The 23,848-nt window shown below is 42.3% G+C and overlaps 1 protein-coding gene across 5 annotated transcripts in view; it reads left to right on the forward strand.

Annotated features, from left to right (window-relative positions):
• The window catches only part of NTRK2 (neurotrophic receptor tyrosine kinase 2), a 321,711-nt gene that overhangs the window by 55,248 nt on the left and 242,615 nt on the right, over positions 1 to 23,848 (forward strand). For all 5 annotated transcript variants that reach the window (XM_032392948.1, XM_032392947.1, XM_032392949.1 and 2 more), the window contains exons 9-11: positions 5,775 to 5,810; positions 8,566 to 8,666; positions 15,140 to 15,239. In XM_032392948.1, the coding sequence (XP_032248839.1) occupies positions 5,775 to 5,810; positions 8,566 to 8,666; positions 15,140 to 15,239 (237 nt within the window). The remainder of the gene's footprint in view (positions 1 to 5,774; positions 5,811 to 8,565; positions 8,667 to 15,139; positions 15,240 to 23,848) is intronic.

The raw sequence follows: 23,848 nt of genomic DNA on the forward strand, positions 1-23,848 counted from the left end.
AGAGGCCAGAAATAAGACTTACCTGAGATGACAGTGATCCACTAGGTGGCTGTCACTGGCTTTCAGTCCTATGTCCAGAAAAGCCCTCTTGTGAACTCAAAAGTGTGCATGGAGACTGAGTGGAGGTTAGAAGTGGTGAGCATGTCTTTTCAAGCAGAATGGTAAGCAGAAATTAATGACAGAGACATTACTTGTGAGTGTAATCAGGAAGAAACCCAGGGCCTTTGCTAGCATCTTCAGATCAGATAGCGTGAGTTTCAAGAATTTTCAACGTCAAGTATTTCTATAATCGTGAACATGCTAATAGTTTAAGAGTAGGTTCTTTTATCGAAATCTCACCCAAGTGATTAATACTTTAGCCTTGCCACGAACCTAGCCAGAGCACTGGGTGATAAAATACCCGTGCTCTAAAACTTCCCATTCTTCAGGCAGTACATAAAGAGTCTCTCTATGGCCCACTCATTCAGGAAGAATGTCACAGCTCAAGAATGCTCATTCACACAAGCAGTGGGAGTTAGTGACTTATGCTTCCTAATTCGGGAGCATTTGTCTCCTATGCAAAATGTGCGTTGGGAACAAACTATAAATATTGGAAGAGTTTTCCCCACAGCTTCTCATTCGTGCTGTTTTATCAAAAGATTCATGACGTCTGGATGAACTAGAGCTCTCTGCAGCACTTAGAATTGCCCTCAAACTGGCAGATTTAGATTTGGTGTACTTGGGCCAAAGAATGTAGGGAGAGGAAATTTCTCCAAATGTTACACATTAAGAAAATATAAAGCCCCCCACGACTTGGCTCCTTGGCCATTTGTCAGGACCCGTTTCTTGTCCTGGAAGTGAAAGGAAAGAAAATTCGACCTGCTTTTCTGCCTTAAATAACTGAGAAGAGTATAGGTTTGGCTATAGGCTCATAATAATCATGATAATTAAGATTTATACTTAAATAGTTCTTTATGTCTCAAGAGTACTCATGTTAATTAATTATGCTTCCCGAAGCTCCTGATGAGTTGCCAATGCTATTATCCTCTCCTGAGGTATGGAACATTCCTTTGTCACAGGAAAGGTGAAGAGCCCCCCACCCGACCCCCCATGCTGCATAGCATGTTAGTGGTTCAGCCAAAAATGAAACCCAGACATCTGAACCCCCAATGTGTTGGGGCCCTGAGTTCAGCCTCCCATTTAGAAAAGGAAGAGGAGAAGGATCTGGAAATCAGAAGGAGGGACTGCCATGAGGTAGACAGCAGTGTTGACAAACCAAGGGCAGTTGATTTGAAAAGAATGGATCTTTTGCGGTTTCTTTATCATACGGAATTCTTTGAAATATTTTTCACGATCACACTAAACAGAGTCTAGAAATAGAATTGAGAGAGAAGTCTTTTTTTTTTTAGGGCATTAGAGAGAGACTAAAAGCTGAAAGGAAGGAAGCAGATGTGTCTTCTGGCCTTCGCCATCATTTTTATCCATGCAGCAGGATGGAAAGGGAACCCTCCCACCTTCCCACAGGTTTTCTTTATCCCTTAACTGTAGAGTCTTACAGTTAAAACGTCATGGAGTTTTACTCATGAAGACTTGGGCAGAGTCAGAAGATTTACTCATGAGCTGTAACAGCTTAGAATAGAGAAGCTGGAGTCGTCCCTTTAAAGGCATTTAGCATGGAGATCAGAGGACAGTGAAGTGCTTTGGTCTGATACGTTGGGGAGAAAGGACTTTATGATCGACGTTTAGCAACCTGAATGCCTGAAGGTCTGTCTTTTGGAGGTGCAGACGTCCCGTGAGTAATCCGGAGCCTTGTCAGGAGCGCGTGGGTGGCCATGTACGGTGTGTGCTGTTTCCACGGGGAGCGTGTCCGGCTGCATTCTGCACCTGTTAGTCCTGGTCCCCAAATTCCTGACAACATGCCCGAGGTCCAGAACAGTGTAGCACCTGCCAACGCTCGACGCAGTCTTCAGAAAACAGAGTTGGAACATGAGACAAGCAACAGTTTGTGCTTGGCAGGCACCTTCCTTGGGTTGGGGAGGAGCGCTGCTTCTGGACTGGAGCGAGCTGGGGGGGGTCGGGTGCTGCTTGTTTGGAATGGAGTGGGGTTGACGGAGTTCCCGGGTTTTCAGATTTTCTTCCGGAAATTTCCATATTTTATTCCGGTGGTTTTCAACATGAAGCTTTAGGGTTTGATACCACCTCCCGCTGCCTAAATCTGAGATTTCTTGCTTGGTGAGCTACTGGGATTGTATTCAAGAAAGCACAGCTCTGCTCACATCCCCGTTACAAGCGCATCGCTCCTTTATCTTTCATTCATTCTCTTTTTGTTGGCTTTTCCCCTCATAGTCAGTGTTTGTCTCTCCTCGCCCACCTTTTTGTCCTGAATATCTCAAACAGGCGTTTCTCCCTGTAGCAAATAATGATATATAATGAACATATTTAAACTAAGTGAAAGGAACCAGTTAGAAATTAGACTTAAGAATGACAGGATATTTTCACAATATGACCATTGCCAGAGGTCTGAAAAGGAAGGGGTGACTTTGTCTCCTGTCTGCATTTAACATGATGTTAATAACTACCTTACTGTTGGAGTATAAACACACGGGAGGTTAGCTTGACCGAGAAGTTGCTAGAAGCAAAATACCATCCGTGTTCGATGAGCTGGGCTTAGCTGGAGTACTGTGACCCTTGTTTGCCATAAACTCTAGGTCTGTGTGTCCTCCCATGAGGCATTTCTTTATTGCAGTTGAGTCGGCCCTCCTCAGACATAGTATTGTATGGTCGGGAGGGGCAAATAAAAAACACCTTATTGTTCTTCCCGCATTGTCTTTCTGTGAGTTTCATAATCTCGCACTAAGTTTGAGTCTTTCAGACCACGGAAGTCAAGTGACGATTCTTCGCATACATTTGAGAAAATGAAGTTAGGAAAATGTAGTACTTCTCAGAAAGTGTAGATGTGACCTGGTGGTTTTGCTGGTGAGCTTGGTAGGAAAGGCATGCACCGACAGAAGTTGTAAGTCTGGAAAAAGACGAGTTTTCCAGATTATGGGCTAACCTATTTACTTTTGATTCCCATCCCAAATCCTTTTTCTATACATGACACTTGCTGCATTGAACTGATTTGATGTTCATGTTGTTCCCGGGTGCCTTGCGTGAGTAATGCGTTTAGGTGTTACCTTTCTGTGACGAGGTCGATGACACCTGTACATCAGTCATCCTCACTGCAGCCCTTCCCGTGTGTGGTTTAGATAAATCTGGCTCTGAATCCTCAGCCTTTTTACTTTTTTATGGGATTGCATGTGTAAAGGCAGGAGGCGACTGTGTGTGGGGTCCCTCGGGGCTTGAGGACAAATCAGGGTGACTGACTAGTCCTAGTTTTCACACTAAAAGTCCTATGTCTGGGGAAAGCCCTCATTCCTGGACAAACTGCAGGGATTTTCCTGGGACTATCCCAGTTTTAAAACTTAAAGTTCACTGTCTCAGAAATGCCCTGGGTCTTAGGCAGCCAACCTAGTACAAATCAAAGTCTGTATACTTATATCCAAATATGTAAAAAATACGAATCAAGTTAATGAAATGCTAAATAAAATAGGTTCTATCTTCCTACCTTGGTATATATATGTGTGTAGTGACCTGAAAGGCTGGGTTTGAGGATCTAATTCTCCCAGATTCTTGGAGTTCCATGCTGGAAGGTAGTGGTTTTGGTAGAGCTGGTTCCTGGCCATACCCCCTGCCCTGTGCCTCTGAAACTATGTGGCGAGAGGTACATGAGAGGCAGTGAGCAGGCATGTGGACACCCCAGGTCACCTGCCCTTGCTCAACGCTCCCCCTTCCCTTGGGTCTTGGGTCAGAAGGTGCTCACTCATAGAGGTGTGGCCACCTGTGGGCTGATAGATGTAAGGAAAAGACTAGCTAGTCCTAGGAAGTGTGTTTGGGGGGAGGTGTAGGGAAGGAAATGTGAGTCCTGGGTCCTGGATCCTGGAGCGAGGTCTAGAAGTGGAGTGTGGACTCTGGTGGGAAGGTACCCTTGCAGATGCAGACTTGTATATTGAGGGCACAGTGAGGAGGGGACCAGAGTGGGATCTTGTAAAGTATGGATTACTGAGCAGTTCAAAGAATGACTTGCTCACTTGGGGTTACAGAACCTTTCCTTCAGTAGGGGTAGGAAATCCTCACAGTGACAGGACACCCACTTGGTCCAGGGACTTTGCAAAGGGAAAGGATTTCAGCAGGTGGGTGGGTGCTCTGCATATGACGTCACCAGGGCTGCCACTGGGATTTCATGCTGCTTTATCCACTGAATTATCCCTCAAACTGCAAGACAGCCTTCAAGGCCCTTCTCAAGAATATCACATCCACTACAAATAATCCTGATAATACATATTAGCATATTATAACTCAAGACTACTTTAAAATGGTGTTTGGGATAATAAAACTCAAAATACTATGAAATATACTAGAATTGGTGACTTTGCATGAGTTGACACAGGGCCATTTCGTATGGCAGCACAGGTTGCGCACTGCACAATTTCAGGTGGTGTCATTCACATAGACTACAGTCTAAATGGCGCCCCAGTTAGCATGGAATGCTCAGCAGTTTGCAGCATCCCTGAATCGATTGTACCTAACCATCTACTTAATGTTTCCCCTGCTGAAATAGATATTCTATTAGTTGAACTGTGTTAAAATTCTGATTTGAACATTAAGGCCATTTTTATTTGGTTCTTCATTTAGACTACCTTTGATAGGGAATACATGAACAGAAAATTGGCTCTAGTTTCCCTTTATCTTAGAGGATATTTTTCTGCTGAAGGGTTTAGAAGTGAAATGAGAGCTGAATAAGCTTTACAGTTTACAAGCAAGTAAGTGAAGGCTAAAAGCATAGGAAGTAGCTTTGGAAATTTATTTTGTAATCATGCAAATGTTATATCAAATTTTAATTTTATTTCCGAGTAGGCTTTCCTATAGAGACCTGGTTAGTTCTGATTGGAGAGTAAGTAGCAGATGGTTTTGTCACCAGTTCTTGTTGATGATAATTTAAAAAAATAAAAAAGTTTTTGCAAATTTTCATGAGAATATTTCAAAACAGAGTATTCTGATCATCTTGGTGACTAAAGAATCATTCCCCACCCCCCCCAATTAAGTGGATATACTTTTGCATTTGTCTCTGATATAACATTTATGTGTAATCTCTTATACATAAATCATTTCAATAGAGAAAGTACATTTATTTTTCTGTGTTGTATTAAGGCAAAGAAAGGGTTCGTTTATTCAACCTTGGCAACTCCCCTCTGAACACCAAGTGGAGAGCAAAATTGTGCATTAGATATCATTATTTGGGCTGGTTAATAATGTGTTTGTGAAAGCAAGTAGACCTGCCAAAGTACACTTTGAAAGTAATACCCAAGCCATCAGAGGTTTTATCTTTTGTTGTTTAAAGTGGTATGGAGATAATCTGTCTCTGGAATAAAAGTACCAGGATTGCAGTTAAAATGGCCAGCTGTATACTAGAAATAGTTGTAATGCATTGATTGCTGAAGTTTTCCCAGCTATAAAGTGATTTGTAATTTCTCCTCATTCATTTCTTTTCTTTGGAAGGGGTGGAGGTTTGGGGACTGGGGAGGGAAACAGTTCACATGAAGCAAACCAAGAATTTCAGGTTTCCTGTTCCTGTCCTGTAAAACGAACTATAAACCTATAAAACCTTCAATATATATGTAACTCACTTTAGTGGGGATACTTAATATTAATTCTGAATGCATACTTACAAATCTTTGCTTTGTTTTGCCTTTTAGGTGCCAACCCAAATTATCCTGATGTAATTTATGAAGGTAGCTATCATGTTGTCTTTATTTTGTATTTTTTTTTCAAAATGTTTGTCTAAAATGAAACAAATCAACTAAAAGAGGACCTTTAAGCTCAGTTAAATATACACATTAAGCATTACATGGGCCATAATAATATTTCAAAAATCATTCAATATTGATGGCTGTTTTCCCTTGATATTTACAGTGCTTGTAAATAGCATTTTCTCTCTCATGTTCTGTTCTTGGAAGTAGTAAATCCATTCCACTGTAATAGACATTTTGTTTCTATAATTGGGAACTAATTACCTGTTTAAAAGCCATGACTACCAAGAAAAGGGAGGTGTATCAGTTTCTGGCTTTGAGAGTAAACCCAATTCAAAATTCTGTTTCTTGTATAATAAGGAAGTTTGGCTCACAGACAGGAGCCTCCAAAGTAGGGCATGTTTTTAAGTTTGGTTAACCAGAGCTCTACCATGTCATCAGGCACCCAAGTTTTTCATCTTTATACCCCCCTGCGTACTGTGCCCACTTCCCCGAGGGCTGACTCCTCTCATGGTAATAAGATGATGCTCGCAGAGGGGCCGCTCTCACTCACGTTGTTGGGAGAAATGGAAGAGCCTCTGAAGGCATTCCAGAGGAAAGGGAACTTTCCCAGAGATCTCCATCAGCCCTCCTTGAATCTGATTCACGACCCAGTGGATCATAGTCCATTCTTGCCACCATTACTGATAAGAAGGTTGGATTAACCCTTGACTAACTAGAAGCACCCCTGGAGTTTAAATCTTCCTCAGAGAATGTCAGTGAACCCCTTGAATAAGATGGGGTTCTCTTAGGAATGTAGGAAGGGAGAAGCCAGAAGGTGGACTATATTAGCTTTGAACTGGGTATCTCATCCGTGCTTTGCTATTTTAATGGAATTCCAGGGATGTTTGATTAGGTGTGAAAGTCCATCTTTAACAGATTCCCAAACTACCTTCATGACCAGGAAGCCTCTGTTTGGGGAAGTGGCAGCCACAATTTCAAGACTTGGCTCAAAATTTAAGACTGATTAAAAGTTAGATTGAGTAAAATGTGACATGTATAACTTATTCTATTAAATATTCCATTCTTTACCTTGATGTACACGTGGACATTTAATTTTTTTTTTATAAAAAGATTCTATATTTGTATGTTTGTTATATGTGTGTGTATTTAACTTGAGCTAATTTTAACTGGGGGATTATATTATCTTTACCTGTTTTATGCATGTTAAACTATATATCCTTCAAATTGTGTTTTGGATGATTTTGTGCATGTGATTTGTGAATTTTTGTTTTTATTTGTCCCGATACGGCTTAAAGAAAAAGTATCTCAAATTGTGTCACAGAAAGCTATGTTTGTGATTTTACATTTTAAAATTATGTTTTGGACTCTTTTCCAGTAACTTCAAGACTTTAAAAATTCCATCTTCCCTTTGGCCTCAGATCCCACTTTGGATCTTTGGGCCAAATATGAGATTAAACTATCAATACTTTAGTGATTTAATTTTGCATGAGTGGCTCATTAGAATATGAGGAGGTAAAAAATTAGCAAATGGATGATATTTCTTAGTGTTTGGTTGAAATCAGTGTTCTAGTATATTTAAAATGAAAACGGTGACAGTGTAGTTTTGGCGTTAAGAATAAAACAGCAAACGGAAAATAGATGCTTTTTCGGTTACTATTTATTCACATTCAAAGGAACACTCTGCTAATATAAATATAATTTAAATTTGTTGCCCCAAAGCCAGCTTGATAGTCCTACTGAGGGAAGTTTAGCTGGGGCTCACTTAATGAGGTTAATGAGGTTAATGAGGTTAATGACTTAATGTTCAGGATGGAAATTGCATTCCTCATATCTATTGAGAAGAAAAATACCAAACATTTATAAACAACATTGTCTGCAATAAGTTCATCAAAAATTTTCTGTGACTTTTTATATGAATATGACTAATAAAAACATTCACATTCTCCCCCCCCCAAAAAAAAAACCCCAATCATTTATTTCCAGCCTGCTCCATGTAGACTAAAATTGATCCAGAAGATGGCAGGGACATTTGAGACATGCTGATGGGACAATTCTTAATACTGTGTTGGTGCAGCTCCCTTTCTACTAATTCAGAAACCGAAATGTTGGCAATTCAGACCTTTTCAAAAAAGTTCATATGGGCACCCAAGTCCACATCAATGCTGACTCCGTAGCCCCTCCTGAGTGGCTGCCTCGTACCCAAATAAGATGCATCAGCCCTGGAATGAGTGTTGCTGATTTGAGGTGTGGTTCATGTTTAGGCTTTGCCACCTTCCTGCCAGTTCACCTTACACTAGTCATTTGACTTTTGACTAGTCAGATGACCTTCTTCAGCTATAAAATTGGTGATTAGATTCCATATCCAAAGGCCCTTCCAGGGCTATAAATGTATGACTCTTAGAGGATCGATTCCCTTTCGTATTTATATTAAAGACTTCATTTAAAAAAGGGATATATTCTTACCTACCAAGGAAAACCTGGTTTAGAATTTGTCTGCCAAGCCAGTGATGGAAAGATCTGGGTTGCATAACATTTGAGCATCATGCAATCCCAGCACTACAATGGCTTTCACCCAAGAGCTGGGTCATGTTCCTCCGCAGCCAGGCTGTCAGGGGCTTGGAATCGTTGTGATTTGTCTCGCTTCGTGGTTCTGGGTCATACTGTGGCCTCGTGTTTGTTGGTAGCCTGGTGACAACTTCATGGTTCCTTCTCTTTCCTGTTTCTCCAATTTAAGATTATGGGACTGCAGCAAATGACATTGGGGACACCACGAACAGAAGTAACGAAATCCCTTCCACAGATGTTGCTGACAAAAGCGGTCGGGAACATCTCTCGGTGAGTGAGATAAATAGTTGTTTCCTAGGTCGGCTCTGAGCGCTGTGGATGCTTAAATGTTGGGGGGAACAGAACTGCTTCGGTGCGTGTCTTTCAACATGACATTTTTACTGTTCAGGTGTGAATAGGGTGTTGACGTTTGGAAGACTTCACAGAAAGGTTCGAGAGAAGTGATAAATGTGCTGTGTAGCCTCTGACTTACTTGCTTCCCCTTTTATGTGTCCCTTTAATTGCTAGTGTTTCTTATTTTAAATGTCTGTCCTTTAAAAGAAGAGCAGTGTCTCATTTGGGCATTATTCCCGTCTTCGGCACCTTCGCGCCTGTCTTGTTCCGTATTTTAATAAGAGTCTCATTGCCCACTAAATTTAAGGAATCCCGTAGGTTCTGGGAGGGACGGGCAGTGGGAAGATGGAAAAATATGAAGGAAGAGCAGGTCTGTCCTTCAGGAGTTTATACTTCGGTCAGAGCCCTGAGCGGTGACCGGATACCAGCACCTGTGATACAGACAGAGAAGCAGGGGATGTGAGAGCTGGACCTAGAGGGGCAGGTGCTCCACTCCTTCCTGCTGGGAGCTCCAGAGGGGTCTTGCTGTGGCCGGGGGCATTTTCCAGCTGTGCGGGATGGCTGGCATTTAGACGGACAGGAAACCAAGGGAAGGGCATTTTGGGTGTGTGCACAAGAGCCTGCGGACTGGAAAACGGTTTTGATGGGAAGGTAAGGTGTGTGTTGGGGGGGGGGGCGTCAGAGGCACGATCGGAGAGGTGGTTGTGCCAGGTCATGGGGTTTTGAAACACAGTGCCAGGCATTAGATTTATCACGCAGGGAGGAGCCACTGAAGGGGGCGGGCTTGAGCCCCAGGACTGTGGCAGGGTTGGTCTGTCAGCTGCTCAGCTCAAAGGCCAGCAGCGTCCCTCATTCTTCTCATCACTGTCACGTGCACCCAGTCCCCTGTGCTGTGAGCTCTGCACCTGATAACCCCCAAACCCATCCACATCCCCCCACCCCCGCTGCCATGGCCGCAGGCTCACCTGAGGGTTGGGAAACTACGGCCCGCAGGCCAAGTCCGGCTCACCCCCTGTTTTTGTGCCATCTGCAGGCCAAGAAGAGTTTTTACCTTTTTAAGTGGTTTGGAAAAAAAAAAAATGAAAAGGAGAATGATATTTCATGACGTGTGCAACTCTTACGAAATTCAAATGTCAGGGTCTGTAAAAAATAAAGTTTTATCGGCACGCGATCATGCCTATTGGCATATCGGCTGTGGCTACGTTTGTGCTACGGACGAGGCTGGAGCAGCTGCAGCGAAGTCTTACGGCCTGCAGAGCTGGAAGTGTGTAGCATCCGGCCCTCCACAGACGGAGTTTACCACAGCTGCTCGCTCCTGGATGACCTCCGCAGCCTCTACCTGTCCCTCCTCTCCCGCCCTGTGATCTCCCGGCCTTTCTCCATACAGCAGCCTGAGTGACCTTTGAAAAGCACAGATCAGATCATTTTTATTGTCATTCTCAGAGTCTTCCCAGTGCGAGTGTAAGAGAACTTTTATTACAAAAGCCCAGCTCCTCATGGTGGCAAAAAGGCCCCGCGTATCTTGCCCTCGTCTGCGTCTCTGCCCTCACCCCGCACCCTGCCCTCACATGTGCCACCTGTCCTTCTTCATGTTCTCTCACATGCTTCGGGCTTACTCTTGTCTCATAGCCTTTATGTTTGCTGTTCCCTCTACAAGGCATGCACTTCCCAATGGTCATCACATGGCTTTAGCCACCAGGCAGCCACGATCATGTTCCGTTTTCTTCTGAGCAGTTATTCTTGTCTGTAATTCCCTTGCTTCTTTATTGTTTACTTGTGTAATGTCTTTTTTTTTTTTTGGTAATGTCTTTTTTCCTTCCCTAGATTCTTTTTAGAGAGAGAGAGAGAGCACGTGCACATGGGTGGCGGGGAGGGGCAGAGGGAGAGGGAGGGAGAGAATCTCAAGCAGGCTCCACGCTCAGCATGGAGCCCGATGTGGGGCTTGATCCCATGACCCGGAGATCATGACCTGAGCCAAAATTAAGAGTTGGACGCTTAACCAACTGAGACACCCAGACCCCCCTCCTTCCCTAGATTCTTTAGTGAATTTCCAAGTCTAGGCAACCTGGTCAGTGTTTTTCAGAGCTGTATCCCTCATCCCTCAAATAGTGTCTGGCACCTAGGAGATAATAAAAATTGGAGGCTGATTAGAGTAATGGTGAGTGCTCTAGAATGGGTTGCAGGACAGAGAGATTGGAAGCAGTGTGATTAGTTAGGGAGATGTGATTTATATTTAAACCAGGGCCCTGGCGGTGGGAATGGGAGGATCGTAACGGATGTAGCTCAGCTGCAACTCAAAATACGCGTATCCAGTACATGGAGACACACACACACATATTTCCATAGATGACGGGATGCATTGCATTGAAATAGCAGGGACAAATGCCGTGGTAAATCAGCTGCAGAATGTTTTCTACTTCCTGCCTTGTGCAATCTTCTTGGTTTATTCTCATACCAAACCACTTAGTGCTTTTTGGTTTGAGAAAGTTGTTTGTGTATATAAGGAATCCAAGGAGCATGTGTTAAGCCCACAGGTGTGTACATATCCCAGTTACTAAAAATTACATGCCAACTGCACTTTTCTCTTTTGAGACCAAATCATAAATTTAAGTCCCTAAGTGGCACATCTCAGTGATATTTGGACTCTTTACAGTAGGGCCACTGGAAGGCAAGATCACTGAAAATACTCTTTGTTGAAAGTTGGTACATTACAATTCCACCTGAGGTCCCTGGAAATCTGCATGACAGGTGCAAGGTGTAATGCTTTGTAGAATTTAAAGAAAATGTAAAACTTAAGTCTGGATCAGATATTTAATTCATGAACAGTTCCTGATGACAAGGAGGATTGTTAGATTAGAAGAGTTTCAGAGTCAGGGAGCTGATAGAAGAGTTAAAGGTGTTATCAGAGCATTTGGAAGACAGCCTCAAATGCTCTCCTTTCTGGTCCAATAAGTGCTCTTCATGAACCTTGCTGGATTTTTTGAGTAGAGCAGGCCCTTGTTCATGCTGAGAGATATCCTCAGATTAAAAACAACTAACCAACCAATCAACCAACCAGCCACATAATTAAACAAACAACTAACCAGCCAACTAACCAACCAACCAATCAACTAACCAAATAACCAGCCAACTAACCAAACAAGCAAACAGCAAACTAACCTACCAACCAACCAACCAACTAACCAAACAACCAAACAACTAAGCAGCCGGCCAGCTGGCCAACCAAACCAACCAGCCAAGCAAAGAAATGAACAAATACCTTCACCCCTGCTTGTCTCCCACATAAAGACCACCCCCACCCAACACATGCATGGTACATGGAACTATATTTATCAAACAATTCATTTTTGAGGAAACAATTCTTCTCATGGTCTTGGGATTCTTTGTTTATTAAAGGATTCTTTGCATATAGAGCTGCTTCAACAGGTTTAAATATTTGCTTGCAGATCATTAGCTGCTCCCCAGCAGTAGAACCCCTTCCCATTTTCCAGGTTGACTTAAACACTATAATGAAATAGAGAAGTCAGGGCAGGTATTATTATCTCTGTGTACAAATGAGGGAATGGAAGCTTGCAGAAGTGAAGCATCTGTTAACTCTCACAGCTTGTAAAGGCAAGGTGTCCTGGAAACATAAGGACCAAGTCTTCTGAATGCCAGTCAGGTACTTTCTGAAGTGGGTCAGAGGCTGTCTCTGGTCCTACAGAGAAGTTGTGGGGCTAAGGGCAAGTCCCTTAACATCTCTCCATCCCCGTTTCCTTATCTATGAAATAGGGATTGAACTTGTTTATTCAATTTTTCTCCTTCTATTAGTACAAGTCTGGAATTTAATAATAAGATTGAGAAACTGAGAGCTAAAATACTACGATCTCTTTTCCATGCAAATGTTAGTTAGAAATAAAGATGGAAAAAAAAGAAAAAAAACCACCGCAAATCATTAGGTACGTTTGAGGGAAATGGCGTTAGTTACAAGTTGATCTATAATTAACCTTTTAGGAATCACAAGCACTCTGTTTGTATATAGGCCACAGAGACAGAGTTAAGTCTGCACTCAAACATTGGCAGAGGTGTGCTCTGGGAGAGCCACTCACAACTCATGACCACAGGGCCGGAGGAGAGGATTCTCACAGCTTGGCTCCACTCTGGCCAAGTGTGTGGCATGTGCCCTTTCCTGGGTTTCGTGCCTCCTTTAATGCTGTCCTGTCCCCAGTGGACGCCAGAGGGGATGTCACAGGAGGATTAGCCATGCATTTTTATTATCCTGTCTTCCCTCTCAGCCATGTGTTTTGAAGGAGTACTATAAAGGCTGAACCATGGATAAGTCACAGGTTTTGTACTTAGACTTCAGTTCAGATCCCAAGCTTGAAAGGTGTGATCTTGGGTTGCTTATTTAACTTCTTATAAATCTCTGTTTTACCATCCTCATAGCCAACATTAATTTATTATCTATCGTAGAAGACTCTGTTCCAAACCCATTATCTGCATTAACTCACTGAGGATTTAAATAATCTGCCAGGTAGAATGATTATATTCTCTGTTTCACACATGAAGCGTGTGGGATGCTGACAGATTGAGTAATTCTGAGGTCAGGCACCCAGTAAGTGGTAAATCCAAATTTCAAACTCATGAGGAACTCATGTTCTTATAATGAGAGGCTCTACTGCCTCTCATTCCGAGATGGGTACATTAGTCAGCATAAACTATGCTGCAGTAATGAAAATCCCCAAATCTTAGCAGCTTAAAACGACAAAGGTTTACTTCCTGCCTCATTATTTGTGTTGACCGGCAGTTCGATCAGCCTTGTCCTCATTCTAAGACTAGATTGATAGGCAGCCACTTTTGGAAAGTTAGTATTTATTAAGGCCCAGAGAAAGAAGTATGAGAGCAGGGTTCTCAGCCTTAGAACTGTTGACATCATTATTATGGATGAATAACTTTTTGTTGTGGGGGGTTAAGTGTTGTAGGATGTTTAGCAGCATCAGTGGCCTTGACCCATTAGTTGCTAGTAGCACCCTCCTCCAGTTGTGAAAACCCCAGATTGACAGCTGTCCCCTAGGTATAACATCATCCCTAGGTGTGAATAACTGCCTCAGTCTAAGATCTCAGGGTAGCAGTGAAATGCTCCATTGTCAGGGATACGAGTCTCACCTCATTGGCCAGAACTGGTCATATGCACCCATCTTACCACAAGGAAGCCAGGAAGTGAATCTTATAAAGAGAAACACAGGAAGAAATAGAAATGTTTGGTAAACAGCATTAATGATTATCACAGATGGGAATAATAATATATGTCTTAAGGATTATTATGCAGATTAAATGAAACAAAAAGAAGCTTAAGCATTTAAGTAAGTGTGGACATCTAAAACAGTTTAGAATAGGAGTCTGCAAACTATATCCATCTGTTTTTGTCAATAAAGTTTTATTGGCACCCAGTCATGCGTCTATGGCTGCTTTCACGCTACACCAGCAGAGTTGAGAGTTTGTGAAAGAGACTGTATGGCCCCCAAAGCCTAAAGTATGTACTGTCTAACCCTTTAGAGCAAAAGTTGCTGCCTCCTGGCTTAGAGAGTCACACTTTTCTTGGGAGCAGGACCTTGGAGTGAGCAGCAGGAATGGAAGGAGATGCATTGTCCTGCTTCCATCTTTGTTTCTGAAATGTTAATATGTACTTCATTAGCATTACACTCTTAGGCCTCTGTGATCTCTCTCAGGGTTGTGGCAGGATTCACACGGATCTGCATCTACTCTCTCTACTTGTGTAACCCACATGTTGCAATTACATTTTAAGTTTAAAAAAACTTTGTGTTGACCTCTATTATACATGCACATATGTGTACCTATCATAAATCTACAACCCAATGAGCTTTCACAAGTGAACTCACCCACAGGTACCCCTCCTGCTCCCTTCCCTGCCCACTCCCAGCTCCATGGGACTCTGATTTCTAAGAGCAACATTAGCTAACTTAAAAAAAATCTTTTTATTATGGACAGCTTTCTAACGTGCTCAACGATAGAGAGCATAGCAAAATGAACCCTACTGTATCTTTCACCAGCTTCAGAAATAATCAGTATTTTATCATTCAAGTTTTGTATATTCTCTCTCCTCTCTCCAGGTAGGTAGGTAGGAGGATAGATAGATGGGGAGAGAGTAATATATCTCTGTGTTTATACAGTATCAATTACACTGATATTTTTATAAGCTTCTAACTTATGTGTTCTCATTTGTAAAGTAGGGATAATAATCGGACCTACAATACTTCATTGTAGAGTTGTTGAGTGATAAATGGGTTGATAGACACAAAGTTCCTAGCAGAGCAAGGAGTAAATATGAACTGTCATCCTCATTATCATCATCACCTGGATGTAGGGAACTAAGGAGCAAGGTCATGACCACCCTCCCTTCTTTCCTCTAGGTCTATGCTGTGGTGGTAATTGCGTCTGTGGTGGGATTTTGTCTGCTGGTGATGCTGTTTCTGCTGAAGTTGGCAAGACACTCCAAGTTTGGCATGAAAGGTAAGAAGGGTTCTGTTTATTTTACTTCTTATGTGGAATCATTTTTGGCTTCTGACTAATGCTAATTACCACTAAAGAAAGAAGCAGCTAGATTTACGATGACTAGGTTTTAAGGCTGAAAAAATAGCAACAAGGATATGATACTACAAATCAAGGCAGAGCAAAATAATGTTGATTACTCAGCAGTGCCCACTTTCCAAGGAGGACGGTTGTCCCAGAAGACACTGAACTTGAACTGGTTTCCTGAGTCTCAAGTAACTAATAACGATATAGGCAAAGAGTGCCTGGGTTTCCCTTCGGCTTCAGAAAGGCAGGCGAGGTGTGATGGCAGTAGGTTAGTTAGGGACACAAGCGTTTTGTGCAGAAGGGTTCTTTCTGCTGTGCAGGTAACTTCCAGACCCTTCCGTGGTAGCTTTTGTTGTTGCTACTGCTTTACAGTAAAGTTCTCATCTTCTGAGATTTGAACTGTGTTGGGGAAGCGAAATCAGAACACTGGCTGTACGTTGAAGCTTTGTGAATGAGCGTGTGTGTGTGTGCGCGCGCGTGTGCATGCGTTAATGGAAAGATGCCCAGTGCTTGATTAAAAATTGTAAAATTGTTGGCCATGTTGCCCAAGAATAGACCAGGGGTCTCTCTCAGAGGACTGAAAATTCACTGTAGGGGGGAAAACTTATTTAAATGTTCTTGTTATATAAATAGCCAAGATTTTCAGCGATTGAAAAGCATTTGCTCTGAAGTTTAAACGTTTCGTATTGACTAAGATGCTATTGTTGAATTTTGTGTGGTCTCTTATAAATAGCCACTAGCTTGGGAAAGCCACGAAGAAGGTTTAGTGGTGGCTTCGTTGTGTTAAAGACAACGTGGTGGGTTTTCTTGATCTGTCTGGTTCATTACAACCACTATTTACGTTGCCTACTCACTTGGAAGTGATGTTTATGGAGCGATAAGCTGTCCAGCGTACACTGGGCTCTGGGGTGGAGTGGATCTATTTCTGACGTTTTCTTCTCTCCCTCTGTGGGTGCCCATGATCAAAATCCCTAAACCTGAAGTGAACAGGGAGGAGTAGTGGTAAATTAGGCCTTGAATAGCCCCCAGATCTGCTCCTGACTTTCTCTTGACCTGCCGATTCTTGACATTTCTTTTGGAGGAGGAAAGATCTCTCATTCTCCAATTATAAATAAGGCCTGGGGGAGGGACAGTGATTTTAATTAGTCCTACTACGATGCTGGTTTACAAACGTGACTTCGCATCAGCAACTCCTGGAGGGCTTGTGAAAACACAGATTTCTGGGCCACCCCAAGAGTTTCTGATTTAATAGGTCTGAGGTGGGCCTGATACTTGGCATTTCTAACAGTTTCCAAGGATGCCAATACTACCGTGGCCCAAGCATTCCTGGAGAATCACTGTTCTATGGGATCAACATGGGCTAGCACCTTCTGAGTGACAAGATGGGGGAGGGGCATTGCTTTGCAGACCTTTCTGGGCCTAGGTCTGGGCGAGGCTACTGTTTTCTGCATGTCAGCCACCCACCATGGCATTTTGTTTTCCTCATTCTGATCAAGTACTTTGTTTCCTTAGAGGCACTTGGAGTGGATGTCCCCAAGCAGGGATTTTACTAGAGAGAGCCAGATACTAGCATCATTACTTTCCCTTCTTGAGGGTTTAGTTTGAGACCTTTCATCTCATGGGTTCTTCAGAGAGAAAATCTGTCTAGGTTCTACTGGGAGCTGCACAAAAGCTCTGGGAACCCTAGCAGTGATATTTAGGAGCTGCTCTCACCCCAGCTTTGTGTTAGGAAAACAACCTCTAGAATGGTCTGTAAGCGTTCACATAGTCTGTGCGGCGCAGGGAGGGAGAGACTAAAAGGTAGACATTTGTTTCAGAGAAGATTGTATTTCCTATAGAGACTCCCACATGAAGACTGAAACAGATTTTTATTTGGATAATTTGGGATGATTACCGCTAAAGCACCTACATTTCCTGAACGTTTATAACCTAAGGGGATCCTTAATGAATTGTAAGGAAGATTTTGCTAAACCTTGTCCCAGAGCCAGTAAATGACTTCCTTCAGGCAGTAGCTACTATATCCTATGCTTTCACTCCCTTATTTCCAAACATAAATAAAGTTGTTTTTGAAAAAATCATCTCGGAGACTCACGGTCTTGTTTAGAATAACTTCTTTTTCTATTTTTGCTGCACATCTATCCATGCCATGGTTTAAACACATCGGGCTTGAGCTGAGGCTATTGTTTTTACTAGTCAGATGCTGAGTTGATGATTTTTTTTGTGGGGGGGTCTGGGAGATAAGATGAGGGCAAATGAAACTGCATAAAAAGTGGTATTTAACATTAAAAGAAGTTAATGTACTTTAAATGCTATTAGTGCTGGGATCACTGCTGAAAAAGATGTATGCCTTAAAAAGGGAAGAGTATGTAAAAATACTATTATACCTCCTGAAATCGCCAGGAAACACGTGAGTGCTGATTTCTCAGTAACAACCATGTGAAATGCACGTAGCCTTGGCCAGGACCAATGGCTCTGTTCTGTGTGATGGGCAAATGAGCTGTTCCAAATGTAATTCTTGCCCTCAGAAGCACCTTCGGGAGATTCTGCCTCCATTCCTAGTCCCTTGTCCGGGAGACAGATTGAGATTGCAGGTGGTGGTCAGCCTGCCCACCAGGTACTTGCAGCTTTTTGCCCATCCCAGCGTCCAATGTTGACTGTGTCATCACAGTAGCTGTCTCGGGATCATAACCATAGTTGAAGATTGTGGATTGGAAGGGTCTGGGGTCACCAGAAACCTCTTTAAATCACACTGCAGCTGAATGCAGGGCAACTCAAGCCCTGTGGATTGACCTAAGGACCCAGACATGATTGATGGTATTGTTTCTGTGGGAAGGTGATCTCTAAATGCCAAACCTGAGCGTTAAATCTAGATTTTAGAATATCACCAGTGAGTGGTGGTGTGTTCTCTGGATGTGGGTTTATGTGACTGGAAGCTTCCTAGGGTTTATTTTCTGTTCTGTCAATTCCCTGCAACCAAAGGCTGAAGGGACCGTCTCACACATGGAGCTTTGGCTGGGAGCTCTGTGAAGACAGGGTTTGTAGTGGTCTTGTTCATCATCCAAATTGGCACTCGATAAGTATTAATTGACTGAATGAATGATCACAGAGAGTTTCCAATTTCAGTCACTTTAGTTTGGTAATTGGAAAACAGTTGATATTTGGAGGACAGCTCATATGTGAATGGCGAAAGAGAGAATCTGAGAGCTTTTGTAAGTTTTTAAGGAGTCAGAGCCTCTCTCCACCCCCTTCACCCCTGCTTTCTTTGATTATTCCAGATAAGTAATGGCCCTAGACAGGAGGTCATTTTGCTAGGTTTTTGCTTAGGATTTATAGGTTTTCATACAATTTTCATACAATTATTGCTGTTTCAGTTTGGAGGGTTCACTTTGGCTTTCCATTTTATACGGGAGCATCATGGATTTCTGCTTCTCTGCCTTTGCATATATGGCCTTGGAATATGTGTCTTTATCCAGCTTTGAAGCTGACAGAAGTGCCTGATGGTGGGCCCTATCCTGGTGCTAACCTAGAATTTATTTTTCATTATTGCTTAATATAGTCTAAGCTTCTTGTTGCCAGTGTTCAATGGACTACTGGCCTTTTGTCAATAAAGATGTCAGGAGGTAGAACTTACCCCAGTCTGTTTTTCTGTGCTCATTTTTGTGTCTTTACACCAGCCTATTGCTTTTTGGTTGAATATCTGGTTACCATAATCACGGAAGCCCCGAATAAAGGCCTTCTGTTAGTGCTTGGTCATCTGTATAGGGATTATTTATATGTGCGCTTAAGATAGATGCCTAAAATATATAACAAACTACCGACATTTATGTCTGTGTCCATACCCCTCTACATAAATGTATAATTTTATCCCTTTTCTCTTCAGGCTGCTTCTGATTGATTTTAATTTTAGTTTCCGCTGAAATAGGGCTTCAAGACTTTTCCAGAGCAGCTGTATTGCCAAAGGAACAGGCAACCAGGCCTCAGCACGCTCTTACTTGTGTTGTAACCAAGTCTCGTGTTTAGTTCTCACATTACTTCCTGGCTCCCTTTCTTCACGGAAGATGGAGAAGTGCGCGGGATGGGGAAGTGGAAACATCGGGGGGCACGAGGGCTGACGGGCCTTCCAAGAGCACTCCACGTTTGAGAGCCCCGCCTGATGGCGTGGATGGTGTGCAGGCCTGGAAAAAATATAAGGGAGCCAGAAGGGTGGAGGGGGCTTGGCACTCGTCACCCTGATGGAGAATCCTTGTGACCATCAGCTTTGTTACGTGCATTTCCCGATGGAAGCCCACATAATGATATTTATTCCCTGAGTACCGGCGCATCCTTTGTCCGTCTAGGGTAAATATATCTAAGTGACCCTAAGACATCCCACAGGAGGAACTGGAATAGGAGGCCTGTTCTCTCATTCAGTGTTGATAGCCTGCAGATTTCATCTGCGGCCTCCTGTTCTTGCACGTAAACCACCGATCTGCACTCATTCCTATGACTTGAGCTGTAGAAATTTCCAATTCGTAATTGACCAGAGAACTGCACTCCCTGAGAATGCAGAGCCAGGTTTTCTCAACTCTACATTCAAGGTCCACAGTTTGTTTTTCCTCTTATAAATGATCTCCTAAATGTCTTTCAACAGGAACCGAAAATTTGGCTATTTAAAAATAGCCATAAACATATAGTGGGACCGAAGCTAGAAAAGTTGAAGGTTAAAGCCTTTTCTACGAACTGAAAATAATTTCTGGAAAGTTGAGGAGGTTGAGTTGAACAGATATTTGGATCAACTTTTAAAAGAGGGAAAAATGTGTTCAAAAGCCAGAAACACAGTTGTAGAAACATCTGTAAGGACAAACTGTTTTCCATATGCACCCCCACTGTTTTTTTTTTTTTTAAAGACAAATAACTTAAAAAAATTATAACAGTAACACATGAATGCATTCTTGCTTTTCACAGTTTCAAGCCGTTTGGAAATATATGGAGCTAAAAGTAAGATTGCACTTAATCTTCCTTTCTTGCTACCCTTTCCACTGCTAGGGATAACCTTCTTAAACCATCTAGAATGCATATATTATGCAAATAATAAAATCCACATGTAGATAATCAAACAGACTCATTTTTGGTCCCATAAAGAAATTGTAATCCCAAACTCAAGCTGCATCTGCTTTAAAGGTAACAGTTTGCCTTGTGGATCTTTCGTATCAATACCTGGGTATCTCCTGAATTTGAGCTAATGAGTGTTTCAGAGTAGGCTGCTCTCAGGCTCCTTGGGTCTGAAACCTGCCTCTGCCCGTGACAAGCTGTGTGACTTTGAGCAACTTTCCCATCCTCCTTTGCCTCAGTATTTCCATCTGGAATGGGGCAATCATTGTACCCACCTCGTCGGGTTGTTAGGAAACACACTGAGTTTGTGTATAGGATGCGCTCAGGAAAGTCCCTGGCATTTAGTAATTATGGTAATTATTACTGACAAATTGTGATTTGTTTTCTCCTTTTAGTGTTTATGTTGTTATGGTTTAAAGTTACGTTTTAATGTGTATGGTCTTACCAAGTTTTCAGAAAAGTGTTTCAAATAATGCCTTACATATAGAGGTAGATACTTGGAATAGATTGCTGAGAGAAAAGGGTGTATATTTTATATTTTGAGAGATTATTTTGAGTAAATGCTTATCAATTTATATTCTCACCAGTAGTATATGAGGGCATCCTTTGTTGATATTTCCATCCATATCAGATATTATCAATCTTTTCTACTTTTGCCAATTCAGTTAAAGTGATATTCTGACTAATAATGAGGTGAAATGCGGTACCTGGGTGGCTCGGTTGAGCATCCAACTCTTGATTTCCGCTCAAGTCATGGTATTGGGGTCCTGGCATTGACCCCACTGAGCATGGAGCCTGCTTGGGATTCTTTCCCTCCCCGCCCCCGCCACGTGCTCATGCATACACTCTCTCTCTCTCTCTCAAATTAATAAATAAATCTTTAAAAAATGATAATAAGGTGAAACATCTTTATCAGGTGACCAATAAGAAGAAATGTTCATTTTACCTGTTGATTTACAGATGTACCTTATAAATCATGTACACTCATTTTTTTATTGGTTATATATATTATTCTGATGCTTTTCTAGTCTTTACCTTTTTTATAAATAATGTCTTTTGGCAAACAACAGATTTACCTTCTTATAGAAGTGAGTCTGGCCCTCTTTTTCATCTACGTTTTACATCTGGCTTAGGAAGCCTTCCCCTCCCTATGGTTGTAAACATAGTTCTTAATATTTCTTTCGCTAGTTTTACTCTGTGTGTATTAACTTAGCTCTTTAATCTTTCTGAAATTCTTTTTTTTTTTTCAACTTGGTATCAAGTACTCTGTTTTTTTCTTTTTTTTCCCCAGAGGTATATAGAGTAAAGATATTTGAACAGATTTTAGTGTGACATTTTCAGAGAGACCAAGAATATTATTTTAACTTTCTGGAATCAGAAAGCCCCTAATAAAACAGAAAAGAATCTTTGAAGAACTTAGCATTTAACTCTTTTGAAAACTAAGTAATGAGCTTTGTTCGTTCTCATGTAATATATGGGAGTGTAAGCCTCACCAGATAGTAACAGAGAATGGAGGTCTTCACAGGAACCTTTTTTTTTTTTTTTTTGCTGCCCTTCCCCCAGCTTCTGATTGAGCTCAGAGTATATCGTCACACTCTCTTAGTAGCGGAAAAAATTGTTGGTTTTAATAAAATTTTCAGGTATTTCAGAAAAGACTTTCTGTTGAAAGAGTTATGGGTAATTTAACAAATTGGAAATTTATCAGAAAAAAAAAAAAAGAATTAACCCAAACGTTCCTTTTCTGTCATTTGGAGAATGTTATTACAAAACTTTTCCCCATATACGTCTGCAAGGTGAGGATCTGCTCTCCGATCCCTGTCACTTCTCTCTGGGACGATATTTGGGTTATGTCTCTGTAAGGGCAGAACATGCTTATTCTTTGCCCAGATTGAACATGGGTGTAGAACTTTCAGGAACTGGCTCCATCAGGCGGCAGGAAGTAGCAGCTTTTCTCCCCCTTAGCCTCACAAGTGCCCTGACCTCGAACTTTGTAAACTACCTGCCTCACCTGGGCGTACCACCAGCTCCGTGTGCTTCATGGGAGGGCCCGGCTGTGTCTGGAATGGAAAAAGTGCACATCGTTTAGGGGCGTTCTGCACTACTAGTGTTTCACGAAAAGACAAAGGAGTCCTTAAGAAATTAGGTTTGGTAGGGGCGCCTGGGTGGCTCAGATGGTTAAGCGTCTGCCTTCGGCTCAGGTCATGATCCCAGGGTTCTGGGATTGAGTCCCGCATCGGGCTCCCTGCTAGGTGGGGAGCCTGCTTCTCCCTCTGCCTCTGCCTCTCTCTCTCTCTCTCTGACTTTCATGAATAAATAAATAAAACATTTAAAAAAAAAAAAAAAAAAGAAATTAGGTTTGGAACTTCAAAGTCAAGAAAAATTGTTCCCCATTCTTTGGTTCTCCAGAAACCGTATGGTGAACTCACTTTAACCTCCTTTTTTTTTTTTTTTAAGATTTATTTATTCATTTGTGAGGCGGGGGGAGAGGAGAGAGAAGGAACCTCCAGCAGACTCCCCACTGAGCGCAGAGCCAACGTGGGGCTTGTCTCACGACCCTGAGATCATGACCGGAGCCAAAACCAAGAGTCGGAGGCTTAACCGACTGCGGCACCCAAGGCCCCCCCATACACACAGATCATGGCATACTTTCCAAAAGACCTCCCAAATCAGGACGTCTGGGGTGTTCTTCTTCTTCCCCTTTGCTCCATTCCTATTTCTCTCTTTTTTTTAACCTTTCATTTTTTTTTTCTGCCTTTCATTTTGTCCTTCCACGTCTCCTTGCTCCCTAATTTTACATTCTTCCTCTCTTTTGGTTTTCTTCCTCCTCATTCCTAGCATCTGATTTTGGTGGACACGCTTTTCAGAATTTACAAAGAGGATAGATAATAGCTTGGCTTAAATTCTAACATATGCTTCGATTTTATCTTCCTTTATTTTGGGCAAAGAGACTGAATGACTCTGGGAATAAATTTAGCTCCAAATCAGCAGAATTGTCCTGTGGCACGTTGGAAGACAGTCTGTTTGAATACCGCATATCCTTCATGTTTGTAAGTTCTTAAATCTTCAGTCTTCAAACCTAGAAGCGTAGAGGAATATAATATTAGAGACTCATGAATCAGACTTGCTGGGGTTCACATCCCAGGTCTGCCACCTGCTCACCATAATTTTGGGGGAAATTTTTATACTTTTTAAATCTTAGGTTCCTCTTCAGTAAAATGAGGAAAAAATGCCCAACTCTCAGGCAACTATAAGAATTAAGTTAATGCTGGGCGCCTGGGTGGCTCAGTTGGTTAGGCGACTGCCTTCGGCTCAGGTCATGATCCTGGAGTCCCGGGATCGAGTCCCGCATCGGGCTCCCTGCTCAGCGGGGAGTCTGCTTCTCCCTCTGACCCTCCCCCCTCTCATGCTCTCTGTCTCTCATTCTCTCTCTCAAATAAATAAATAAAATCTTT

This window comes from Phoca vitulina, unplaced genomic scaffold (assembly GCF_004348235.1).
Source record: "Phoca vitulina isolate PV1807 unplaced genomic scaffold, GSC_HSeal_1.0 scaffold70, whole genome shotgun sequence".
NCBI classification, from domain to species: Eukaryota; Metazoa; Chordata; class Mammalia; order Carnivora; family Phocidae; genus Phoca; species Phoca vitulina.